A 23,879-nucleotide genomic window follows, 5' to 3' on the forward strand; every position below is an offset into this window, starting at 1 on the left:
CTGAGGCTAGAAACATTTAAATGAAAAAAAAAAAAAAATCATTCTCCAGTGACTTTCAAGCTAACAAACAAAAACAATAAGGAAATGTGCCTTCCATTTTAGGAACTCAAGTCTACTTTTTTTTTTTTTGCCTCCCAAGAGTGTGTGTACACTAGCTAAATGAACTGAAGAACTGGGCAATTACAGCATAGTTCTCTGAAAACATGAAGTCTCTGCTACCCAAGTCTATCAGAACCAAGGTTTTGCAGTGCTCTTTCTGGCCTGGCTAGTTTTTCCAGCTGCCTTCTCTCCCCATCATGTAAGCAGAGTGCATCAGTGACCCTCTTCCTCTTTAGGGCTGTCCAGCTGGGAAAAAAACTCCAGGGATGGGGAGTGCCCTTGGCGTCTCTGCCTCCACCCCTCAATTTCTCCATATGCTTGGCTCTTGACTCCTTGTAACTGAGTTGGGAAAAAGAAACAGATGTGTTTAACACCTTTCACTTTAGTTTCTTCTCATCTGATCAAAGTTTTTTTTTTTTTTTTTCTTTTCTTTTGAAACTCATTCCTGGCTCTGGTGACCAGGAATGATGTGACACATGATTCAGTGGGCTTCCTTTCCGAGGCTGGACGAGTCAGCCCAGCACACCAAGTGATCTCTAGGCAGGCTGTGGGATCTGGGGGAAGTGTATCAGCTGCAGGAGGGCTGGGCCTCCAGGACAAGGCTTCTGGGTTCAGGACATATTGCCTTTCAATCACCGACACGAGGGGGAGTTGGGGTCCTGAGTGATCCCCGGGCAGTCAATGAGGCCCGAGCATCAGTAACCAAGGAAGGCAGGCAGGCAGCTGGGATCCATGCGAGGAGGGAGGGCAGCGGCGGGAACGACACAGAGAAGACATTTGGAGTACGAACTGGGGTGGCAAGTCCTTGGAATCTGCAGAGAAAAAACTATTGCAGGAGCAAGTCTGGCAGGGAAGGGGGGCATTCCCGCCCTCTCCCATCCCCGAATAGTTGATAAAAACACATGCGGGGGGGGGGGGGGGATATCCAACATTGTAGAAGGATCCACAGTGGAAAATGAACCTTTCTGTCACCCCGGCTTTCCAGTCCCCGTCCTGAGACACCGCGGCCGCCTTTTGCTTAGCCCTCCAGCCAAACATATACATATGTGCACACGTCTGTGTATAAACCGTGTTCTTTTTGAATCTGTTCTGCACGTTGCTTTTTCCCACTGAATAATCTCTCTGGGAGATCTCTCCGTATCAGCTGTGGGGGACTTAATTCCAGATGTCCCCTGCTCTCAAGGCAAAGAATCAGGGGCTGACCTGAAGTTGAGGCGCGGAGAGTGAGGACCCCGGGAGGCGGGCGAGGGGAAGGGCTCGGCTCCATCTTGAGTCGCGGGTACCTGCGCAGAACTCTCCAGGACTCGAGCCACAAGCCATGAAGGCGGGAGGCTGCGGGGAGGAGGGGAGAGCCCATGGGCGCAACCCTTGAGACTCGGCGCCTCACCTCCTCTTCTGCGCGCCCGCTCCCAGACGCTTGCACTTTCTCCCCGGCATCCTTCACCAGCCTCCGAGCCTCCGGCCAGGGGCGGGCCCAGGGGCGGGGCCCAGGGGTGGGCGGGGTCGAGTGGGCGGCCCGGGGGCGGGGCGGGCCGCGGCCGCCTTGGAGGCTGGAGAAAAGTTGTCCGGGCCAGAGCGCGAGCCGCCGCGGGATCCGGAGCTGCAGCGGCTTGCACCCGGCGGCGGCTGGGCGCGACCACCGGCTCTACAGCCCGGCCGGCCGGCTCGCTGCCTGGGGTGGCCCCGGGGCATGGGACAGCCGGCGGGGGCCGCGAGCAGGCGCTGCGCCCCGGTCGGGCGGCGGGCGGCCTGAGCTGCCGGGACGCACGATGCGCTCCGAGGGCGCGGCCCCCGGGCCGGTGGCGCCGCTGTGCGGGGCGCTGAGCCTGGTGCTGGGCGCGCTGCTGGGCAGAGGTAAGAGGCCGGGGACCCGGGGTGTCAGTAGCGCCGGCGCTCGGGAAGTTCTCCGCGGTCCCCGGGAGCCTGGGCGGGAGGGGAGCCGATGAGTGGGGTTGTCTTGGGGACCTGGGTGACGGCGCTGGTTTCCCGGCGCGAAGCGGCCCCTGCTCTAGATAGGCGACCCCAGTTGGGCGCCGCGTAAGTGGAATTAGAGCGAATTCGGCTGAACCAGTATCTCTGGGTTCGGAGTGCTTCCCGGGGGTGAAGAAGGGGCGTGGCTGAGGGACACTGTTTGTTCACCATCACCGAGTTCCATGAGGACTTAACGCAACCCCTGCATTAAGCTAGGAATTAACCCAACGTGGAGCTGGGGGTCTGGGAGCGGGCAGCCCGGCTCTTTGCACCTCCTTTGCCCTAGTCTGGCTTCCCCCTCCCCAGCTCAGTTGCACTGGGGCTGGTGACCTACGAGGGCACACCGGCCCCTTTCCCCCACCGTGGGGTCCCGAGGGCCGGCGTTAGTCCACGCAGGAATGCCCGCTCACCACGCAGCCTCCGGGGACCTCGGCTCGGAAGAAACCCGGGATCCCCTCGGGGTACCCCGTAGAGGTCCTGTGTGGTCTAGGAGCGCGCTGAGGTGATCGCGCCGGTGGGGGAACTGCATCTCGGAATCAGATCTGGGCTTCTTAGCAGTGGGTCCTGGGGGTGGCCTTTTACCTCAGTCTCCTCATCTCTGCAATGAAACTGACCACCCTACCTTGGGTTTAAGAGAATTCAGGGAGGGGACGACTGGCGCCCAAAGAGCTAAGGAAAGGCTGGAATTATTATTACGGCTTTGATTACGTGCGTGTGGGACGGAGGCCGGCGGCGCGAGGTGCCGGGAGCGTGGTCTTGGAGCCCGGGAGCCGCCGGCGCCGCGCGCCTTCCCTGCCCGGCACCGGCGCGGGGGGCCGCGAACCCGCGCGGAGGAAGCCCCGCTCCTCTGGGAACCGCCGCTGCGCGCACCGCTACCGGGCCGAGAAGCGGGTGCGGGTGAGCGCGTGGAAAAAGGGTGCGGGGCGCCACTTTTCCGCCGCCGGGGCCTGGGCAAGGGTCTTGGGGCCATCGGGTGAAACCGAGATGCGCACAAGTGTCCCTGCCCTTCGCTCTGTTCGCGGCTCCAGCCGCGGCCCCGGGCCCTGAGCCGGCAAACCGAGTCCAACCTGATGAGAATCACGGGCCCTCTTCGGCCTCAGGCTGGGCTGGAAATACATTCAGAGAGACAAGTTGCCAATTGATGTTACAAAGTAGCGTTTGCTTTTCCAAAGTCCTTGCGCACCGGCTGGGATTCCAGAAAAATCTACTTTCCTCAAGGCTGCAGGTTCCCAGACACACCATTTCCCCAAGAGCTCCAGGTAAACGAGAGGGAGAGAGGGAGAGAGAGAGAGAGAGAGAGAGAGAGAGAGAGAGAGAGAGAGAGAGAGAGAGAGATCGCGTTCGCGCACCCACGTGCGCGCGCATGGGCACGCGCGCGCGTGTGAAGGGATGGGGAACATTTTTCTGTTTTATTCCAGAGGAGTAAAATCTGGTGACTTAATTCTGTCGTAAGCTCTGGATTCTATCATTTCTAGGACTCGGTTTCCCTAAATGTAAAGTGGCCATTCAAAAAAAAAAAAAAAAAAAAAATTCCGTCCCAAAATACTTCCCAGAGACATTGTGATGATAAAGTGATCTAATGGGTAGAAAGCGTTAAGAAAGGTGGTGTCATTTTAAACTGAGCCAACGGTGAAAGTCCCCATCAGGTTCTCTCCCTCTGCCAGGAGATTTAATCCGGTTCAGGTTAAAATTCTGACTGCTGAATGTGGGGTAAGTAAGTTGTGGACTTTTCTTAATTAAAGCTCACATTCCTTTTTTCCCCTCCCGGCCATCTAGAGGATTTTACTTTTGATTTAGAGGAGTGGCGATTAGAAATGTCCGTGTGGAAGAGGCTGGGGACAGCAATTTTATTGGAAAGTGGAATTGGAAATTTTGTTTGGAAGATGCTATTTAGTGGGCAAGGGGTGGGGATGGGGGGTTGGAAGTTAAGGGGAGCTGTCCCATTCCCCCCCACCCCCCAACAAGCCACCTTTCCCACTAACCTTGGGCAATTTTGATTTAGTGAGTTTTTCTCTTCCCACTTTTGCTTGACAGTTTTCACCACCGTGATTTGGGGGCTTATGGGTCTGCAAAATTTTTTCATTTTGTTTCTGGTGGCTAAAAGTAGCAGTACATTCATTCCCTTAGATAGATCTGCAAAGAAAATGTTTGCTCCATAGATTTCTCATAGGAAGGGAAGCTTTCTGACTCTTGTTTAAATTTGTACTGTCTTAAAAAAATCATCGCTGACTCTTGTGGCCCAAGGATTTAAGTGCTGATTTCTGGAACCCTCGAAACCACTGATCAATTTTTAATACCAATTGTAAGCTGATGTTCAACTGTGGATTTAAGACTCTGCAATTCCTCAGGGTTTGGAACACAATCATTGTTCTTGGGAGGTTCCATAAATAGACCAGGGCAGTGAAAAAAGGGAGTCTTCCTAAGATTTAAGACTTGGGCTGAGGTAGAGAAGCAAAGTGTCCTTGAGTTACTGGTTGAGGAATTGGCCCCGTGTAAAGAGGAGGGAAGGGCGGGGGGGTGGGCTGAGATGCTGTCAGAGGTGAAGTAATGCTATGAGAGGTGATGGTTGTCAGTCATATAGGGGGCCTCTGGGAAGGTCACACAGGCTGGAAATCACTTTTTGAAATCTGGGGCCAGGTGTACTTCATGATTCAGAAGACAGGTTTGTAGGGAGACAGAAGCCCAGGGTCATCCATAGATATTCCCTGAGACATCCGGGCTGGCTGTGGAGTTGTGTCCATAATTGGACCCATAGCTCATTTTGCATGAAAGATGTGAGTGTTCACATCAAGGAGGATAAAGTCCCCCAATAGCCTCACTGCACTTTAGATCAGCCTTGGTCCCCAGAGGAATTAAAAACCAGGCGGCCAACCTTTGGATTGTCAGAGCTTTGGGAATTTTCAATTGCTGATTTTGAATTTGCAGCTTGGGGCAGGTGTCATGAGTAGGAAGAGGTTGTTAGGGGGTAGAGGTCCTTCTCGGCTCCCCTGGTGCACACTTAACACGGGGAAAGATCCTCATACCTGGTCCTTCCTACACGTAAGAGTACACAGACACTCTTCGCCCTAAGCACACACCCCTTCCTCCCCAAATTGAAACTCCCCAATGCATGGAAACTTCTTAGAAGTGATTTCAGCTTCTGGGAAGTCATTTTGTGAAACCGCCAGACTCCTGGGTCTGTCCTAGTTCTCTGCTCCACACCCACAGCTCTGAACTCACGTTTGCAAACTCCATGACCTGCAGGCAAGCACTGTTCTGTCCACAATACTTATAAAAAACTGAACAGTCTCCCCCAAACTGGAAGACTTCACATACAAAAATCGGCATTTCCAATTTTCCCTAATAAGAGTGTGGGTGCTCTGCTGACCTTGGCACCAGAGCTCTGCGGGGGTCTCACCCTGCCCCTGGATAGGTTGTTGATTAAGGGCTTCTCTTACCTCCTTACCTGCCTGCCCTTCCCCTTGGCCACTTGAATTTGCACCTCTGGCCCTTCTTCCTTCATCTCACTTATTATTCATCCTTAGCTTCATCATAAGGGTGGCTAGAATCAGGCAGAGAAGAACCCAGAACTCTCAATTATATTAGCAGTTAGCACTTTCATGAGCAGGGGTTAAAACCAAAGCCTTTGGATGTGTTAGATATTTCATACATCCATAGTCATGAGAAGCGAGGTTAATAAAAACGAGTCTTTGGTATATTAATTGGAGTGAAAGGGAGTATTACTGAATTAATGGAATAAATGGAAAGTCTGATGGATAGAATATTTTCACAGCAATCTGCTTTGTTTAAAAGTCAGGTTTATTAATGTCATTTGCATACAGTAAAATTCACCCTTTTGAGGATAGAGTTTTAATTTTGATGAAGGCACATGGTCACATAAACACCAACACAATTGAAGTATAGAAAGAATATTTCCATCACTTCATCCAGATCTCCTGTGCTCCTGTGTTGCCACTTCCCTTCCTCTATCTGCAACCCCTGGCAACCGTGATTTTGTTCTCCATCCTTAGGTATATGTGTGTGTTAGTCACTCAGTCGTGTCTGACTCTTTGCAACCCCAGGGACTAGCTAACCAGGCACTTCTGTCCATGGAGTTCTCCTGGCGAGAATACTGGAGTGGATTGCCCTTCCCTTCTTCAGGGTATCTCCCCAACCCAGGGATGGAACATGGGTTTCCTGCATTGCACGCAGATTCTTTACCATCTGAGCCACCAGGGAAGCCTCTCCATCCTTGTAATTTGCCTTCTTCATAATTCCATAAACCTGGGATAGTGCAGTATGCAACTTTCGGGTCTTAATTCACTTACCACAATGCATGTAATGTTTACCTACATGTCAGTAATAGTCTCGTCCTTTTTCTTCTTTTTGTTTTTAAATTGAGGTACATTTGATTTACAGTATTACATAAGTTTCAAGCATATAACATAGTGATTCAAAATTTTAAAAGTTATTCTCCATTCATAGTTATTATAAAGTATTGGCTCTATTCTCTGTGCTGCATAATATATTCTTGTAGCTTTTATATTTTTATACATAATGGTTTGTACCTCTTAATCCCCTGCCCTTATCTTGACCCTCCACATTTCCCTCTACCCACTAGTAACCACTAGTTTGTTCTCTGTATCCGTGAGTCTCTTTTTTTGTTATATTCACTAGTTTGTTGTATTTTTTAGATTCCGCACGTAAGTGATAACATACAGTATTTGTCTTTCTCTGATTTATTTCACTAAGCATAATACCCTCCAGGTCCAGCCAAGTTATTACAAATGGAAAAATTTTGTTCTTTTTATGACTGAATAGTATTCCATTTTATATATACACTGCATCTTTTTTATCCGTAAATCTGTTGATGGACACAAGTTGCTTTCGTAGCTTGGCTATTATAAAAAATGCTGCTTTGATCATGAGGGTATATTATCTTTTTGAATAAGTATTTTCGTTTTCTTCAGATGTGTGCCCATGAATGGAATATCTGGATTTTATGATAGTTCTATTTTCAGTTTTTTGAGAACCCTCCATACTGTTTTCCACAACAGGTACACCAATTTACATTCCCAGCAATAGCGTACAAGGGTTCCCTTAATTGTCAAATCAAAACTGCAATGAGATATCACCTCACCCTTGTTAGATGGCTGTCATCACAAATAGTCTATTCCTTTTTAACACTGCATAATCCTGTGAATGGATGCAGAACCATTTGTTTATTCATTTCCTGGTTGAAGGACATTTGGGTTACTTTCATTTGGGGGGTATTATGAAAAATGTCACTGCGTTGTTTGATTGCTAAGTCATGTGCAACTGTTTTGCAACCGCATGGACTGTAACCTACCAGGCTCCTCTGTCTCTGGGGCAAGAATACTGGAGAGGTTTGCCATTTCCTTCTCCATGAAAAATGTCACTATAAATATTCACAAACAGGTTCATATATAAATACATATTCATTTCTTTTAGGTAAATACCTAGGACTGGAATTGCTAGGTGGTATGATAACTGTTCATATAATTTTATCAGAAATTGCAAACTTTTTTCAAACGTGGAAACACTATGCATTCCCACCCACAAGAGCTCCAGTTGTTCTGTATCTTGGGGACCACTTAATATTATCCCTTTTGTTTAGTTTGATTTTGTGTAGCAGTTCTAATAGGTGTGTACTAGTACATCTTTCAAGTTTTAACTTTTATCCTATGACTTTTGATGTTGAATATTCATTGTTATGTTTCTTACCATTCTTATATCTTATTTGGTGCATGTCTTTTTCAAATCTTTTGCCCGTTTTTTTATTGGTTGTTATTTTCATATTATTGATCTTTGAGGGTACTTTATATAGTACTTTATATAGTATGGATACAAGTTTGTTTTCAGATGTGTGTTTATAGGATTTCTCCCAGTGTGTATCTTTGGAAGAGCAAAGGATTTTTAAATGAAGTTTGGTTTGTTAATTTTTTTCTCTTAGTAATTACACTTTTGGTGTCATATCTAAAAGTCTTTACCTAAGATTTATAAGGACGCTCCAGATGTCTCTAGTGGTGTTTGGGTATTTTATATCCCTGCTTATTTTTTATCTTTTTGTTCTGTCACTTATGGAGAAAAGTGTTGAAGTCTCCATCTCAAAGTGTTGAAGTGTTGTGGGTTTGTCTAGTTTTCATTTCAGTCCTGTCAGCTTTTTCTTTATGTGTTTGAAACACTGTTTTAGGTACATACACACTTAGAATTATAATGAATTCTTGGTGAACTGACTTCTTTCTTATTATGTAATATACATCTTTATTCTTGGAAACATTCCTTATTCTGAAGTCTGTTTCATGTGATATTAATACAGCTACCTCAGCTTACTTTTGATTAGAGTTTGCATTGTAGTATCTTTTCTGTTTTTTAAAAAAGCAATCTGTATTATTTTATGTGGATTGTTTATCGACAGTGTGTAGTTAGGGTTTGCCTGTTTATCCAGTCTGATAATCTCTGTCTTTTAATAATTGTATTTAGACCACTTATATTTAATGAGATTATTGATATATTTATATTAAAATCTATCATCTTGCTTTTTGCTTTATGCACCATCTGTTCTCTACTCCTTTTTCCTTCTTTTTCTGCCTGTTTTCATACTGAGTATGTTTTTTATGACTCCATTTTATCTCCGTATTGGTTCATTATTAGCTCATTATTTATGCCTCTTTAAAATTTAGCCGTTGCCCTACAAGATGTATCTTTAATTAATCAAAGCCTACATTCAAATTATATCATACTGCTTTATATGCTGTGTAAGAACCTTAAAACAATATATTCCCAGCATTTTTCCCTCTACATATAATAATCCTTTCCAGGGCTTCCGAGGTAGCTCTTGTGGTAAAGAATTCACCTTTCAGTGCAGGAGACATAAGAGATGTAGTGTTCGATCCCTGGGTTGGGAAGATCCCCTGGAGAAGGGCATGGCAACATACTCCAGTATTCGTGTCTGGAGAACCCCATGAACAAGCTACAGTCCTTGCAGAGTTGACAGGACTGAAGTGACTTAGCATGCAGTAAGTCATTTCAGTTGTGTTCGACTCTGCAACCCCATGGACTGTAGCCCACCAGGCTCCTCTCTCCATGGGATTCTCCAGTCAAGAATACTGGAATGGATTGCCATGTCCTTCTCCAGGGGATCTTCCTGACCCAGGGATTGAATATACGTCTCTTGCGTCTCCTGTGTTGGCAGGCAGGTTCTTTACCACTAGCACCACCTGGAAAGTGACTTAGTAGTATAATCCTTTTCAAGTGCATTCACTTATACCCTGGGCACCGGCTATAAGGGAATTTTTCACTTAGAGATTATTTGTATATACTTTGAAGAAGGCTACCAATTATGTTTAATTGACTTGCCTTTGTTTCTGAGTGGGTACGTCTAATATCTTTGAAACTGTTTTCTCTTTAGGACTTAATTCTCTGTCCTACCTGTGTGCTGAGCTGCATGAAAGTGTTTCTATACCTTAGGGATTTAGAAATCGCTGCCTTTAAGGAGAGGACAAAGGTAAAATACAACTCAGCCAAAGTCTGAATTAGCAAAATTTCCAAGACGATAGTTATAGCTATCTCCGAGAGTGAGTCCTTGTTTTCTGTAGTATGTACATTTGTTTTTTCTTTTTAATACAGCTTTTAGTGGCGTATTCACAGTTGTAAATGTCTGGAACCCTCAAAGATTTGATGTAGAAGACCATGTCATCTCTATATAATTTTTTTTGTTATTGAAGTATAGTTGACATATAGTATTAGTTTCAGGTATACAACATAGTGATTGGACGTTTGTATACCTTATGAGTTGATCACCATGAATAGTGTAATCATTTATCACCGTTATTGCAGTAGTATTGACTGTATTCCTTATATTGTATATTACATTACCCTGACTTATTTATTTTATAGGTGGAAGTTTGCACCTCTTAATCCCCTTACACAAAATATTTTTTCTTTCTCCCTTCACACCCTTCATGTTGTTGGCGACATGGGGAGCTCTCGTTTATGAGTTGACTAAGGGTGCCCCGTATCATGGAGGCATTAGCTAAGTTTTGAGCGTCTGTCCTGCCAGTTCCTGAATGAACTGGTCAGAAGCCTCTGGCGTTAGCAGTAGGAACAAATCAGTTAAGGGATCGGGATCTTACGACCCTGAAGGTACTCTAAGGGACCAGTTTCTAAAAGTCTGAAGTTGCCAGTTCAAGGGTTCTGGTACTTGTCATTGATGTCTGGCTTCAGGGTGCAACTGGGATACAGGGACTCTAATTACTTCATGTGTTTCTATCTCTGTGCTCATGTGGTTTTCTTTTAGGTTCCAGGAGGGCATGCGTGCATAGTCGCTCAGTCGTGTCCGACTCTGTGACTGTATGGACTGTAGCCTGCCATCCACGAGATTGTCCTGGCAAGAATATTGGAGTGGGTTGCCTTCTCCTTTTCCAGGGGAATCTTCCTGACCACAGGGCTTGAGCCCTCGTCTTCTGCACCTCCTGCATTAGCAGGTGTATTCTTTACCACTAGACCACCTAGGAAGCCCCAGATTCCAGGGAGGAAGAGTCCTTTAACCTTGGCTGAATTTTAGAATCATCCCGGAAGCTTTGAAAATTGCTAAATAACCTCCAGACTCTACACCTAATGGATTGAACCAAGATCTTTGTAGCAGTGGAGTGGAAGTGGGCAAAGAAGCAGTGTTAATCATTTTCATTTTTTAAAAGCTTTTCAGGTGATTCTCAGGTATAGCCAGGAGTGAGAACAGCCCCAGCCCTGGTCTAGAAAAGATTAAGACGATCTGACAGATAGTTCCACCATGTTGTACTCAAGGGAGAAAGGCATTTCTCCCAGAGAAAGATTGAAGAACTGTTACAAAAAGAGGCAAGATGCTGGATGTGTGTGCAGCAAAAATTAGAGCAAGGACAGCTCTTCTGAGCTCAGGACTTTATAGGACTATGAGACTCTATTATTGAAAAAAATGGGCATGAGCCACTTAACACAGTGCCTTCATTTCCAGGTAGTTTAATATGACAGAAACTTACTTTCTCCCAGTTTTGGAGCCAGAAGTCCAAACTCAAATCCAAACAAGGTCGTGCTCTCTCCACAGATTCCAGGGGTCTGGGGGGCTCTTCCTCTGCCTCTTTCAGCTTCTGATGGCTTCTGGTTTCCTTGGCTGTGCCTGCAGCCCCCCCACCTCTGCCTTCATCTTCACAGGGCCTTCTCTGCACATCTTTCCGCTTTCAGCCTTGTAAGGATGCTAGTCATTGTTTTAAGGCCCACTCTCATCCAGAATGACCTCATCCCAAGATCTTTAACTCAATTAAATCTGAAAAGACTGTTTCCCAATAAGACCACATCCATAGGTTCTAAGGGGACCAGTCTTTGGGGGGCCACCATTCAGCCCATCACACATGGTAATAGTCACATGAGTAAAAGGTCAATAAATCATAGCCAGGGACTTTCCCGGTGGTCCAGCCATTAAGACTTAGCCTTCCAGGGCAGGGGATGTGGCTTCAGTCCCTGGTCAGGGAACTGAGAGTCCTCATGCTGCAAGGCCAAAAAGTCAAAACATAAAACCAGAAGCAATACTGTAACAAATTCAATAAAGACTTTAAAAATGGTCCTCATCAAGAAAAATCTTAGAAAAATAATCATAGCCATTATTATGTGTATAGTTATCAAAGTCATGGAGAAGAAGAATCATCCCAAAAATCTAATAGGAATTACACATAAACGTTTCTTAAATGACTGAGACTAATGTTAAAAATAAAAAGCATTAGAAGAACAGTGGATTTGATGACATCGGGGAATAGGAAAAGCTCCTGGAGTGTACCGTGGTGTCCATTTATAATCAACCTAAACAGAGAGCCCGTGGTTTATATTCTGAGACATCCCTTGATGTACTTCATGCTTAAATACAGCTTATGCCTAATTCCATTTGGCTTAGTTTCATAATGCTCTTGATACTGTCTTAAACAGCCCTTCTCCCTCTGGGGTCGCAGAGCCATGGGAAGCATCCAGAGCAGCTTCCATGCCTCCCTGAAGTTCATTTTCTTCCCCCCAACTCTGCAGTTGACTCTTTTCATCTCTCTTGCTCAATCGGTCCCTCCGGCCCGTTAATTATAATGTTGGCTTTCCACCGCATTTCCTCACTGTCTCTGTGGACTCTGGTGCTGTAGAAATAGGGATATAACACTGCCCACTTTGGCACATGGGGGTAGATGAGCGGTCCTTTGAGGCAAGAAGGGATTCTCTTCTTCTCAAAATAAACAGAGGGACTTTAAGACAAGCACCCCACCCGCAGGATCCCCATGGAACAGAAGGCTGGCTCTGTTCTTATCATGGAATTCCAGCTTAATGGTGATTTTAAGCCGAAATTAAAAAATTAAAAACTCACACCTTAAACAGGAGGTGGCACTGGAAACGTGGTTTTGTCTCCACTAGAAACAGTGAGGTTGTGATTGAGGCCCTGAGACGGGGTTTCCGCACCTGCCCAGTGGAAACGATCTCAGTGTCAAATGATTCAGTTCATTTGTCATGACCTCTTTAGTTGCGTATGCTGAAAAAAGCCAGATTGTACAAATGGTACCAAAGCCAAAAAATAAAAATGCAAAAATAAAATGGGGGTTGTTTAAAAATGTATTAGGTTAAGTAACTTAAAAAAACTCAGCTAGGCTTCAGGCATGGCTGGATCCAGAGATCTGTTAATGTTTCTTTTCTTCTGTCTCCTCTGTTCTCTGTGTTGGCTTCACTTCTGAGTGGTCATCATTGTCACCAGCAGCTCAAAGTTCACATTCTATCCACACAATACACCCTGGTGAGAATTAAGTGGCTTCCTAAATGACTGTAGAAAAAGTTGATGGCCTGAATCTCCTGGTGTTCACTAGAGTCCCTGGCCAAACCCTTACGGAGTCACTGATGGGAGGGAATGGAGTTTCTGATTGGTCAGGTCTGGGAGACACCAATGCAGAAGCCTCAGGTCAGCTGCACCCAGAATACTAGGAAAGAGAGTGCCGAAGTGTCCAAAGACAAATCAGGCTGTGTCAGATGAAACAGAATGGATGCTAGGCAGGCACGACCCTATTCAACCAACCAAAGAACTAGAGGAAACCAGAGGCCAATTGTTTGCTTCTCACCCGTGTAGTTAAAGCCCTTGGGGCAGCCCGTGGCAAGGTCCGCTTGCTGCTGCTTTTGCCATTGCTGCAAATGGCATTATTTGATTCCCCGATCATTTCCACTGTGTCATCTTCTAAGTCAAGGACATCCGACTCCAAACACACCTTTTGTTCTGGGGAATATTCTCTGTTTTGTCTGCTTTGCCTCTCTTCCTTTCATTCATTATTTCCCCCATCAAACATGCCTCCATAGCCGCGCTGTTTACAATAACCAACACTTGGAAGCAACCTAAGTGTCCATCGACAGAGGAATGGATGAGACAATGTGTTGCGTATATGCAAAAGAATATTAGTCAACCACAGAAAAGAATGAAATAGTGCCATTTGCAGCAACGTGGATGGACCTAGAGATCATCATACTGAGTGAAGTAAGTCAGGGAAAGACAAATACCATACTGCTATCGTATCTAAAAAAATGGCATAAATAAACTTGTTTATAAAACAGAAGTAGACTCACAAAGCAGACTTTTCTCATCTGCTTTTAAATTCAGCGTTGTCATCTGTTGTACTGAGTGTCCGTGCTATGGGCCAGTCATCTCCCCAGCTGTGGCCCAGCTCTTGGACACCTCCCTCAAGCCTTGATGACTGGAGGTGTCTGCCAGCAGTGGCTTTGACTGGGAGGTTTCCTATGAGTCCTGAGGTCCACTCTTCTGCTTACAGAAGCAGGACGTCTGTCAGCATCATCTTCTGACTCCTCCTCAGTGGTCCAGGAGTCCTTTTTCTTTTACTGTAGTGTTGTGATTTACAGTCTTGAGTTAACTTCAGGTGTACCACAGTGGTTCACTTACACATATATTCATTCATTTTTAGATTCTTTTCTCATTTACATGATCACAGAATGTTGAATAGAGCTCCTTGTGCTACACAGTAGGTTCTTGTTGGTTATCTATCTTATAGATACCTTGTAAGAGTGTATGTCTTTTCATCCCAAACTCCTGATTTATCCCTCCCCAAGCCCCCAGTGTTTACCCTTCAGTAACTATAAGTTTGTTTTCTATGTCTGTAAGTCTGTTTCTGTTGTGTAAATGTTTGTTTGTATCACTGTTAAAAATTAGATTCCACTTATGAGTGATATCATATGATATTTGTCTTTCTCTGTCTGACTTACTTCGCTTATGGTAATCTCCAGGTCCATCTGCATTGCTGCAAATGGCATTATTTCATTCCTTTTTATGGCTGAGTAATATTCCATTATATACATATATGTGTGTGTGTGTTTGTGTGTATGCACACCACGTCACCTCTATCCATTTCTCTGTGGTTAGACATTTAGGTTGCCTCCATGTCTTGGCTATGGTAAGCATAAGAGCATATAAGAACATGCAAACATAAGAGTACATGTATCTTTTCGAACAAAAGTCCCAGATCTGAGGAATTTTTTTGGGGGGTGGGTGGTGCTTGTCACATGGATTGCAGGATCTTAGTTCCCCAACCAGGAATTGAATCTAGGCCCTTGGCAGTGAAAACGTGGAGTCCTATGCACTGGACCACCATGGAATTTCCAATCTGGGGAATTTCATTCTCCTCCTCCAAACACATATGCTGCCAAGGGTTTGGGACTCAGTTTCTTATCCAATTGCTGTGACTCCTGGAGAGACAGTCCTTACGTTGATAACCCAGGGGGAAGCCCACAGTGTCCTCCATCCTCAGCATACACCAACTGTGTCTTGCTTAGGAGTGTCCTCCATTCAAACTCTTCCTCACTATCAGTCAGATCATGTTGTCCTCTCAAAACCCTCTAGAAACTCCCATCGTACTTAGAGCTAAAGCCACAGTGCATTCCATGATCTACAAGATGCTACATGAACTGCATGACCCCCAGCATCCTTCTGACCTTATCTCAACCCCAATGCCCTCACATAGGCACTTTGTTCCAGTTCCATGGGCTGCCTTGCTGGTTCTCACCACCACTAAGCTCCCACCTCAGCGCCTTTGCACATGCCTTCTGTTGGGTAGCATCTAGATATCTACTGGAACAATTTCCTTTGTCTATGCCATCTGCTCGTCTTCATTGTGGGACTTTCTATTCCCCTTTTCTATCGGGTTTTTTTTTTTTTTTTTTTTTTTTACTTATCACCACCTGATAATCCATAGATTTCACTTACTTGGGTTTTGTTTTTTTCTCTTGGCTGCAGTGGGTCTTTGTTGTGGCATATATGGGCTTTCTCTAGTTGCAGTGTGTGGACTTCTCTTGTTGCAGTGCAAAGGCTTCTAGTTGTGCGTGGGCTTCTCATTGTGTTGGCTTCCCTTGTGGAACACAGGTTCTAGAGCATGCAGGCTCACTAGTTTTATTGTGTAGGCTTTCTGGTTGCCCCCAACTCATGTGGGATCTTAGTTCCCAAACCTGGAATTGAACCCATGTCCCCTGCAGGGGAAGGCAGATCCTTAACCACTGGACCACTAGGGAAGTCCCTCTCTTATTGGTTTAGCAGTTTTCCTCTCCCCTAGAATTTAAGCCCCTTGAAAGCAGAATTTCTTTTCTATTTTTTTCACTTCTCTATATATCTGTTCTGCTCATTAACCTCAATGCCTGCCACATATGAGGCCCTTAATACTTGGTGAATGAACAAATGAATCATGACTTAATTCCCTCTTTGGCTTCTCATACTATCTGACTTTTACCTGAACTCATCTCTTTCTGTTTGCACAGAAAAATGGGTAGGTACATTTGAGGCGCTGAAAGCCTCTAGATAGGCACCATTTTATCAAGGGTCGCCAACTGAGGATCGAATCCGCCATTGTGCTTTCTCTCCATCAGTCACTCCAGGAAGCTGTCGCTTAGCTTGGAGGTGAGAATGCTCATAATAGTGTGATGCTCAAAGGAGCTGGCCAGGTGCAGTGTTTTCAGTGTTTATTTCTAAGTGCCCATCCTTCTCTGTATTCTCTGCATCTTCCTTTCAGGGGAGAGAAAGGAGGGCCCTCTGCTTTGCAGATAATGGGTTCTCAGACATGTCCACATGAAACAAATCAACTTAAAACAGAGACCAGAATTTCACTGTAAACAGTGGAAAGCATCCTTGATTAGGACTTTCTCTTAATAACTGAGTAAATTACTGAAAGAGTGGAAAGTGGCTGCAGATGGGTAAAGATATCTTGTGGGGGTGATGGAATTATACCAAAATTAGTATCAGTTATGGCTTGATCCAGGTGCTTAGTTATGACACCAGAATTTTTTTTTTCCCTTTGGTTCTTTGCTTTGCCTGTTATGGAGCTGACTTTGTCTTTAGGTTCCATGTGGTGGGTCTTGGCTGTCCTAAACTCCCGCCCTTGCAGAGTCGAGGTCGACTATCCTTTACCCAATACCCGATGAACACAGGGGAGGTCATACTGTGTCTCCTTGGTCCTGTTTGGTTCTTGGGCATTTCTGAACCAGTCAACTTGGTCTGTCAAAGACAATGTGCTCTAATGATCCTATCTAGGGGCTGTGGGAGGAGTTTGCGAGGACTGACAGTGAGGTGCAGAGGAAAATTGGGGTGCTGTTACCAGAAAAAGGGTGTGTGATTGGGGCCATTCAAAAACCCGGTAAATATTCCTACGTCTCTAAATTCCAGAGTGTAAGCTACACGGGTAGGGAAGACAGAGAAAAGTCATGCAAACAAGTTGTCTCTCTTTCCTGCTCAGAAATCTATCTGAGTTCCATGTGTATGAACAGGAGGCAGCACCGAAGATGTGTTTTCCCAGCTGAGTTTGTGTCATACTCACCTCAACCAGGGATAAGCAAGCATCATTTATCATTCGTCTGTCAACCCCGCCGCCTCTTCCGTATCAGAGGCAAAAAGATGCAAGAGATGGACCTGAGTACTGCTTGAAGAGACAAAGGCAGGACCCACACAGAGCTTAGTTCAGCATGTTAGGACCTCAGCGTCATCTGAGAACTCCTGATTGAGGGCAAGGCTTGGGGTTCACACCAGCCTGAATCAAATTTCTGCTCTGTTGTGTATGTGCGTATGTGTGTGTGTGTGTGTGCGCGCACGCGTGTGTGCTTAGTTGCTCAGTTGTGTCCAACACCTTGTGACCCCATGGACTATAGCTGCCCAGGCGCCTCTGTTCATGGGAATTGTCCAGGCAAGAATACTGGAGTGGGTTGCCATACCCTTCTCCAGGGAATCTTCCCAACCCAGGGATCGACTCAGGTCTCCCGCATTGCAGGCAGATTCTTTACTGTCTGAACTACTAGGGAAACCCTAGTGTAAAAATGGGCATTATTTAATCCCATGGACACTCAGTTTCTGGATCTATGCAGTAGGGCCAGGAAAACACATCTCATGGAGTTATTGTAAAAAGTTCCAATGGGCTATTGTATATATTTTTAAAAAATCTTTTGGCTGACAAAGCTTATGGGATATAGTTCCCTGGCCAGGGATCAAGTCCTTGCTCGCTGGCATTGGCAGCGTGGCGTCTTAACCATTGCTTGCCCAGGGAAGTCCCTGGGCTGTTGTGTATCTGACTTTTCTTTTCCATTTGCCTACATCCCAGTCACACTCCCCATCCTACTCTGTGCCCTGGGAGGCTGACCTCTGCAGGGAACGCTTCCTGTGCCTGCTGCTTGCCATCTGGAGTTGCCCAGTGGGGGCGCTTGTAGGAGGCCAGAGAGAGGAAGAGAGGCTATAGTATTACTTCCCTGTCTGCTCCCTGGGCCTCTGTCCCCCATGACCCTGACTCCTCTCTGGAGTCCTCTCTCCAAGGGTCCTGCTCTCACTGGGGTCAGGAACACTTCCTTCTCCTCCTGCCTCTGTTTTGATTTATAATTTATTTTATTGAAGTGTAGTTCATTTACAATGTTGTGTTAATTTCTGGTATACAGCAGAGTGATTCAGTGATATATATATATGTGTGTGTGTGTATACAGTCTTTCTTACATTCTTTTCTCTTATACTTTATCATAGGGTATTGAATATAGTTCCCTGTGCTCTACAATTGGATCTTGTTGTTTATATATTGTATGTATAATAGTGCTAATCCCAACCTCCTAATCCATCCCCCTCCCCCTTGGCAACCACAAGCCTGTTCTCTATGGCTGTCAGTCTGTTTCTGTTTTGTAGATAAGTACATTTGTGTCATATTTTGAATTCCACGTGTAAGTGATAATCATATGGTATTTGTCTTTCTCTTGCTGACTTTCTTCACTTAATATGATCATCTCTAGGTCTGTCCATGTTGCTTTAAATGGCATTGTTTAATTCTTTTCTATGGCTGTGTAATATTTCTTTGTATATGTGTACCACATCTTCTTTATCCATTCATCTGTTGATGGACATTTAGGTGTTTTCCATGTCTTGGCTATTGTGAAGAGTGCTGCTATGAACACAGGGGTGCATGTGTCTTTTTAAATTAGAGTTTTGTCTGCGTTTATGACCGGGAGTGGGATGGCTGGATCATATAGCAGCTGTATTTTTAGTTTTCTATAGGAAATTCCATACTGTTTTCTGTACTATCCCCTTGTCACTTCAGATGATACTTACATCCCCTCATGTCTTATCTTAGGAGCCAAAATTACTTTCTTATTTCCTCCTTAAGTAGTCCCTTCTTAATGGCAGTTGAACCAGCTGCATTAGATTCTATTTCCTCATGATGGACACATATGCAAATAAAACTCAACACATATAGTGGAAAAGAGTTGGATGCTTGTTGTTACTATGTATAAACAAGCTTAAACCTGTAGACAAGCTGAAAGAACAAGTGCCTAGAGCTTTGGTCCCCTGAGCTGTCTCAGAGTGTCTGACCAAATACTTACTTACCACCTTTGAATAGTTGCTGAGTGTGTTCTTACAAACGAAGACTTTCTCTTCTAGAACCAAAATATATCTTGGAGATCAGGAATAAACATTGCTGCCTGACTACTGTACTGCCCTCAGACCCTAACTTAGCATCCTTTATTGTCTCAGTAATATCCTTCAGGTCATGGGGCTTTGTTTTCCTTCTTTCTTTTCCTGAATTTCTTGACCTTAAGAGTTTTGAAGATGACCGGCTATTTATCTTTGGCTTGTCTCTCAGTTTAGGTTTGTCTGATGTCTTTCCCTGCTTAGATTCTGATTATGTATCTTTGGCAGGAGTGTCCCAGAAGGGATGCTCTGCTCTCCCCATTTTGCATTTGATCAGGTAGGATATGATTTAAATCTGTCACAATATTAATGATGCTCACTTGATTGCTTGGTGAAGGTGCTGCTTGCCAAGCTTCTCTACAGTGAAGCTACCCTTAGTTGTTTTAAAATTATTAAATATTCTATGAAAAGAGGTTCAGGGACAATGTAAATATTTCTTATTACAATTTTAGTATTTCATTGATGAATTTATTAACAGAATGGATTCATGGATTTCATTTGTACTCTGTGGCTTCTATTTCATTACTATTACTGGTTATTTTGATGCTTAGAATATCTTCAGTTTGGCAGTGGGAATCATTTTATAATGACTTCTATGTCCTTTTGATGTGTCCTGTGTCCTCAATGTTCTTTAAGCATTTTCTTCCTTTCTAAATAGAAAAACTTCCAGGCTTATCTTGTAGTTTCACCGTCCCCGTCCTAAAATCAGCTCAGTTCCTTTTAGTGAGAGGTTGGTGCTTAGAAACCAAAGTTTAGGCTCTAGATGTGTTCATTGCTACTTGGGTTCACTAATCAGAAAATAGTGGTACGGTAACATCTCTGTCTCAGAAACCATGAGTTCACACAGATATCTCAATGCACAACGATGCAAGGCTCATCTAGGCTTGTCCTTTTTCACTTGTAGCTCCTGTCTCATCTCTCTGTACAGGTTCATCCCCCTGCTGTCTCACCTCAGTCCTCTCAGATTCAACACCTGGTGTTGACTGCCCCCCCAGGCCCCACTAAGGCTATGATATCCAAACTCCCCATCCCAGGTGCTGCTCTTCCAGCCAGTCAGCCTCTGACACCCAGCTCCGGGCCACCACATCCCTCCCTATATCCTGCATCAGGACCCTCCTGATGGTGTTGGTCTGAGTTATTCTGAAAGCGGAAGAATCGGTTTGTATTCTTGTTTGGATTCAGCTGTGTCATCTTCTTGGAAAGTGTCTGTACATTTTAAACCAAAGGAGTGTGCCGCAAGCTCTCTGTGTCAAGGTGTCCATCTCTGACCAGAGAGGACCATGGACCACATCACACTGGACAGCTGCGTTGTTTCAGACACTCCACAGAATAAAGAAGGAGTTTGTGATGCCCTTTTATTGTCTGTGTTAAGCATCAGTGATTAGCAAGACACCAGGTATAGGGGATCCTGAACAAACTCACTGAAAATATCTGCTTTTGTAGTACCTAAGAGAAGACATTTTTATGCATCTAAACACTGCTCTTTTCATCCTAATCAGTGAGCAGTGTTCTCGAAGGAGCTTTTGTGTGACAAATATACTTAATTGTATATGTATATATAAACTTATTTACTCTTCACAGTGACCCCAGGAGATGAGTACAGTCCTTATATCTGTGAGCACCAAAGTCTTAATGATTCAAGTAAACCAAGAAATCAGGATTTTAGAAAACTGTGAAGTGGCCCAGGTTTCCAGTTTTGGCAACATTTCAAAATATGTTAAATGCTTTTTGATTTAAGCCGTCTTAGGCTATGGCCTCAGGTTACTCCATTGTCCATTCCTGCCTTTGGCCTCTGAACTTTGATAGGAAGGGTAAGATGCTAGAACCGGCCCTGATGGGTTACAGTCTTGTGTGGCTACATCAGTTACATTGAAATATTGACGTTCCAGTCCACATGGTTGAAATTAGGAGAAGAACCCTTCCCAGAAGCAGCAATGTGTTGGTACCAGAAGAAGGGGGAGAAGGGGTGTTAGGCAGACCAAATTAATGTCCCTTGAAGTAGGATCCAGGTGCGCTTGGCAGAGATGGGAGGAATGAGTAAAGATGTTGGATGAGAGAGAGGAAGCTTGAAAGGGAGTGTTGGCTTTATCAAATGAGGATGGTTTCCTAATACTCCCATGGCTGAAGTGATGTCTGTGAAGAATTTTGCTTCGTTTTCTTTAAATACTTCAATCAGGGTTTCTCAACCCTACTGACATTTTGGGCCAGATAATTCTTCGTTGGGGAGATATCCTGTGTAGGACTAGACGCCATGCCATCCAACTACCCGTGTAGTGACAACTGACAGTGTTTCCAGACATTGCCAAATGTCTCCTGGGGGAAAACAGCCCTCATTGAGAAACACGAGTTTAAACAGTGCCCACTGTGTATAAAGGACTTCCTGCACCATAATATTGCTTTTAAATTTTTTTACTTGGAAATAATTTTAGAGTTTAAGAAAAGTTACAAAATCTTATAAAGAATCCCATATACCTTTCACCTAAATTTCCCTAAATTAACATTTTGCCACATTTGCTTTAGCATTCTTTTTCTGTTTATGTCTCTCTCTAAATACTTTATTTTGTTTACTTATCTTTATTTTTTTGGCCACATTGTGTGGCATGAAGGATCTTAGTTCCCTGACCAGGGATCAAACCTGTACCCCCTGCTGTGGAAGCACAGTTTTAACCACTCGGCTGCCAGGAACCGCCCCCCCCCCATATATATTTTAAATGTATATATGTGTATGTATTTTTTCTAAACTAATTATATTCATGATTGCTTGCACATGACTCCTTTTCATGTATATTTCCTTGAAGCAAGGGCTTTCATTTACTGCTTTACAGTGATCAAAATCAAGAATAGAACTTTCTTTACAGTACTATTACCTCTACATACTTTATTCAGATGTTGCCTATCATCCCATCATGTCATTTATAGCAAAAAGAGAGCTAAGTTTTTCATGGTTCAGAATGCAATTCAGGATTCTACCTGCACCGTCAACTTCTTTTTGTGTTTTTAAATCACAAACAGTTCCTCAGCCTTTGTTTGTCTTTCATAATCCTGAAAAATGCAGGTCAGTTTTTTTTTGTAGACTGTCCCTCCATTTGATCCATATTGATTTTGAAGTCATAGCTATATTCCATTTGAATAGATCTGACCCTCTGGACAGTGGGTTCTGGGCTTGGATGATTATATATTCGGTGTCATCTTAGTATTAATCAGACGTCACCAGCAATTCCTGAAGGATCCATCCTTTCCTCTAATGTTCTGGTTAACATGTCAGACAGCTTCCAAGGTGGCTCAGTGGTAAACAGTCTGCCTGCCAATGCAGGAGACACGAGTTTGATCTCTGGGTCAGGAAGATCCCCTGAAGAAGGAAATGGCAACCCACTCCAGTATTCCTGACTGGGAAATCCCATGGACAGAAGAGCCTGTCAAGCTCCAGTCCATGGGATCACAAAAGAGTCGAATACAACTTAGCAACTGAATAATAACAACAGTAACATGGCAGAAGACCTCAGAAACCTACACATAGGCAATCCCTTCTCCCCCCTCCTCTAATCCATCTGTTTCTGGGATGGTCTGACCTCAAGGCTCCTTCGTTTCTTCTGCTCCCCCCTCCTTACAGAGTTCTGTTGCTGAGAGTCTCTTAGACATTCGGGGGCACAGCTGTCTCTGTGACTTGGGTCCCACACTCCCTCCAGCTGCAAGGAAAGGATCCTACACTCCGTTTTCCTGGCACAACAGAGTTCAGGTTGTGAGGTTTTTTTTTTTTTTTAAAGCTAGTTTTGGTAGCTCAACTAGTAAAGAATCCACCTGCATTGCAGGAAATCCTGCTTCGATTCCTGGACTGGGTAGATCCACTGGAGAAGGGATAGGCTACCCACTCCAGTATTCTTGGGCTTCCCTGGTGGCTCAGCTGGTAAAGAATCCACCTGCATTGCAGGAGATCCTGCTTCGATTCCTGGACTGGGTAGATCCACTGGACAAGGGATAGGCTACCCACTCCAGTATTCTTGGGCTTCCCTGGTGGCTCAGCTGGTAAAGAATCTGCCTGCAATGCGGGAGACCTGGGTTCGATCCCTGGGTTAGGAAGATTCCCTGGAGAAGAAAATGTCTACCCACTCCAGTATTCTGGCCTAGAGAATTCCATGGACCGTATAGTCCATGAAGTCACAGAGAGTCGGACACGACTGAGTGACTTTCCCTTTTAAAATGAAATCTTAATAATTGATTATTTTTGACTGTGCTTGGTCTTCATTGCCGTGTGGGCTTTGCTTGAGGTGAGTGAGGGCTACTCTAGTTGCGGTGTGCGGGCTTCTCACTGTGGCGGCTTCTCTCGTGGAGCACAGGCTTTAGGGTGCCTGGGCTTCAGCAGTTGCAGCCCCCATGCTCTAGAACACAGGCTCGGTAGTTGTGGCACGTGGGCTTACTTGCTCCGAGGCATGTGGGATCCTCCCGGACCAGGGATTGAACCCAGGTCTCCTGCATTGGCAGGCAGACTCTTTACCACTGAACCATCGGGAAGCCCCCGGATTGTGAATTTCTGAGGCTGTTCGGGAAGGTGCAGGTGCCATGGGAGACCCTGTGTTACTGCTGGGAGCAGTTGTTCTGATACGCTGCTGGGTCCAACTCCACTCCAGTCTGAGAAGCCTGACCCCTGTCCCCAGGTTTACCTGCTACACAAGCCCCTCGTCACAGACTTCTGTTCAGTGACAGATGAAGGGGGAAAAAGTTCAGCTCCCTGCTTCTCCCACTGCCTTTGCTGCCCCAGGCATAAGCCACCTTGCCTGGTGTTTCCGCTGCTCCTGGAAAAAGGGCTTACACACTTGGGGCACTCACACCCTCAGGAGGT

General features: G+C 45.0%; 1 protein-coding gene across 1 annotated transcript in view; it reads left to right on the forward strand.

Annotated features, from left to right (window-relative positions):
• Positions 1-1,736: 1,736 nt before the first annotated feature.
• TMEM132C (transmembrane protein 132C) overlaps positions 1,737-23,879 on the forward strand; it is a 432,070-nt gene continuing 409,927 nt past the window's right edge. Inside the window, exon 1 of the mRNA XM_065904531.1 lies at positions 1,737-1,953. Within this exon, the coding sequence (XP_065760603.1) occupies positions 1,869-1,953 (85 nt within the window). The 5' untranslated portion in view covers positions 1,737-1,868. The remainder of the gene's footprint in view (positions 1,954-23,879) is intronic.

The sequence above is a fragment of the Muntiacus reevesi genome, chromosome 13 (assembly GCF_963930625.1).
Source record: "Muntiacus reevesi chromosome 13, mMunRee1.1, whole genome shotgun sequence".
Lineage (NCBI taxonomy): Eukaryota > Metazoa > Chordata > Mammalia > Artiodactyla > Cervidae > Muntiacus > Muntiacus reevesi.